The sequence below is a fragment of the Rhinopithecus bieti genome, unplaced genomic scaffold (genome assembly GCF_001698545.2).
Source record: "Rhinopithecus bieti isolate Rb0 unplaced genomic scaffold, ASM169854v2 scaffold_14665, whole genome shotgun sequence".
Lineage (NCBI taxonomy): Eukaryota > Metazoa > Chordata > Mammalia > Primates > Cercopithecidae > Rhinopithecus > Rhinopithecus bieti.
Genome location: NW_016808467.1, coordinates 149,984 through 153,545, shown reverse-complemented (window position 1 = coordinate 153,545; position 3,562 = coordinate 149,984). Strand labels below are relative to the sequence as shown.

Genomic DNA, 3,562 nt, shown 5'->3' with positions numbered 1-3,562 from the left:
TTGAGAATTTCCTCATTTTGGTTTTTTTTTTTTTTTTTTTCAATCATATTTTCCTAGGGTACAGTGAAATAATTAAGAGAAAAGATATTTTTATATTTTCATATAAGGAATATAAACAAACATATATATTATAGTAATCTTGTACATTAATTAGCCTGTAGAGTTTAGTAGCAGGAATAGTAACTCACTGAACAGTTTCTGAGATCAAATACCACAAATCAGTAATTTTTTGTCTTGTGGTTTTTCATAAGACAGACTAATAGCCACAAAAAAAGGGAACCTGAAGTATTTGCTAGATGCAGAAAAATGTAGGTCACAAATGAGTAATAACTCATACTGTGTGAAAAGCATTGAAAGGCATGACTAATATTTCAAAAGCTTTTGTCATCTCAGTAAGACACAGTTAGTGTGTGAAACAGTCCTGCAGAGAGTGCCTTGGCCTTTAAAGAAAAAAAAGAGATTCTCTGGGAGGTGGATTGCAGTGAGCTGAGATTGCACCACTGCACACCAGCCAGGGCGACAGAGGGAGATTCCATCTCAAAAAAAAGGGGGGGTTCTTATTCACAAATAGCATGTATGCTATAAAATTCAATTGCCAATAGTTTTGATTTATATATATATTTGTATTACAGATTAAACTTCAGATTAAATTTATTCTGTTTTTAAATTTGGAATGCTTCAAAGAAGAACAAAGGTGATACATGAAAGAGCTCAGGCAATTTCCATAGAAACAAAACCCAAATCCTAAGTAAGAGATTTTTTTTCTGATAACTCTCTGGGATAGTTGAACTGTGCCAGATTCCAGAGGAACACTTGCCTTTGTGTTTTAATCTAGGAATAAAGATTGACAACCCTTGAATGCAAAACATTGTGTCCAGGAGAAAGACAGGGAAGATGATATTTTCAAGAATCCAACTGTTGAGTAATATACAAAATGGAGAAACAAGAACAACTCAAAATAAGTTGGCTACCTTAAGACTGATTTTCATTTTCTTCTGTGAAATCAAAAGGCTTAAATTAATTTTTAACTTAAAACTGGAAAGCAACTTTTGAAGCTCATAAATTTACTATGCATTGAATATATGCTGAAGACCATTTTGCAGTTATTGAGATTTAGTTGAAGTATGTTATGTTAAATGAGTAAGTTGTTTTATGTTTGCAAAGCTTAAAAACAATATGTTAAATAAGTAAACTGTTTTATAATTGCAAAGCTTAAAACATGTTCCATTTTGAGACATTTCCTAAGTAACACAAAGGAGAAAGATACTCAATTTTCAAGTAGTAATTAAGCATTTTTTATATGGCCATTACTAAAAAAGTAACTAATATGAGTCAAATGCTTATGTTACTCTTTTTTTTTTTTTTAACTTAGATGGAATTAGACATGGCATTAAGTGACTTGGAGGCTGCAGATTTTGCAGAACTGGTAAGAGAAGGAGTGGGTTTTACAAAAGGCTCAATGTTGAATTCTTATTTTGTATACCAGTCATTATTCTAAATATTTACCAAGTGGATATATAATAATCTTGAAATACATATTAGGCCTCTGTTTTGACTGTGACAAAATCCATTTTCTTGCCTTAGGATTTTCTACTCAGTTGAAATAGTTGTTACACAATGTATATTATGGGATTAAAAATGATTAATTACACTGGTGTCACTAAGAACTAAGTTTTTGAGGAAAATAAATATAAATGTAATACTGATTAAGTTAAATAAGAACCCTGTAGAGCTGTACTTAAATTGGAAGTTTCAATATGGTTTTTAATATTTTAATTATTGTATTTCCTAGCTATGTCCAATGAAAAGGCCTAGCAATAGTGACCATCGCAGTAACGATAAGTACCACTAATACCCAGGCCATGGTGTATAAATAACATTTCTCACCAAAAGGAACCAGGACTCGTCAAGAATTGGCTCATTCAAACTTGGGGCTGAAAATGTACAAGATAAGTCTGAGAACATCTTGTCATATCAGAAATTCAGAAGGCTTTCCAAAAATTAATAGCGTTATAGTAGAGCTCAAATTGTCATGAGACAACTTGAAGAGGCTCCCTGTTGAACATCTATAAGGAAATGCCTACAACAGATTGAAACACATCAGATATGTAAAAGTTCATAAGTGCATAAAGATATTAAAAAAAAAAAAAAAAAGAACTTGCTAGTCAACTTTGGATAATATGAGGGCATCAACTTGTTTTGTGAAAACTGTTAAATGAAGAAAATCAGACATTTATCCTGCCTTTCCTGTCTGAACCATATGTCAAGGTTACCAAACAGAGGTGAAGGAGAGCTTCTTTTTATGAAAGTAGTCTAACTGAAATGTCAAGAAAGACACAGAATTGGAATATCACCATTTTGCAGTCCCTCAATGAATTAATGGATGTAGGCAATGGTCATCAATAGCTATTAATATCACAAACAGAAAAGCAGCAGATAATATGTTGTTCCTGATGGAAGCACACAGACCACCTATAAAATATGCTTGATGAGGCCTCAAGACCTAACTACTAATTTATAGGAAATACCATTGAAAAGGGGGCATGTTAAATGACCCCATTTGGGGAAGAGGGGTTGCAGTCAGCAAAATCCAGACTGGCAAATACTGCAGGACAGTTTCTTCTCCAAATAAATTAGAAAAGGGTGGTCTGAAGTTGGGGAGAAGGGAGAGAAGTTGAGAGAGAACTCAGTTACAAGAGACTGAATATTATCAACCAAGTGTATATATGTCCTTTCTTAGATCCTAATTCAAACAAAGTTTTAAAAACATTATGAGACAACGAATCTCATAGATGAGGCTGAATCTATTCATGAGTCTCATACATTCAAGGAAATGTAAGCACAAATGACTGGGTATTAGATGAAAATAATTCTTTATATTGTGATAATGGTTTTATGATTATATGTATTTTTAAATTCCTTCTGTTTTATACATATATTCTGAAGTGTTTACAGATGAAATGATATAATATCTGGTATTGGTTTTGAAATAATTCAGCAGGAGGAAGGGAAGATGATGATACAGATGAAACAAGATGAGCCATGGACTGGTCATAGTTAAACCTGGGTGGTGATGGCTATACAGGAACTAATTATACAATTCCCTTTTTGTATACACTAAAATTCTCAGTAATAAAAGTTCTTTTACAAAGTAAATGGGAAGTAAGGGAAGTAAAAGCCATGAAGTGTGGATTATTCTCAAGAAGATTGCCAGTGAAATTGGGAGGAGAATGTTAACTTGAAGGGGTAACTCAGTCTTAACAAACACCCTAAACAAATGGGTGTTTTGTCTGTAAAAATAATAGAAATTTAGGCATGGTAAACTCTTATGGCTCATAATTTTTTGAGTAATGGAAAATGTTTAGATGGATATTAACCATTAGGAGTAGTTCAGAACTAAATTATTGAAATATCTGATTTTTGGAACTTAAAAAATCTAATTCCTGCCTTTATAGAACACTATTTTAACGAGCAGTGGAATTAACAATATTTTCTATGGTTAAAAATAATCTATTGGGATTCCTAGATACAGTAAAAAAAAAAAAAAAAAAAAAAAAAAAAA

At 32.1% G+C, this 3,562-nt stretch overlaps 1 protein-coding gene across 1 annotated transcript in view; it reads left to right on the top strand.

Moving 5' to 3' along the window:
* Positions 1-3,562, top strand: part of INTU (inturned planar cell polarity protein) — a 97,769-nt gene that overhangs the window by 77,253 nt on the left and 16,954 nt on the right. The window contains exon 9 of the mRNA XM_017886736.1: positions 1,373-1,426. Within this exon, the coding sequence (XP_017742225.1) occupies positions 1,373-1,426 (54 nt within the window). The remainder of the gene's footprint in view (positions 1-1,372; positions 1,427-3,562) is intronic.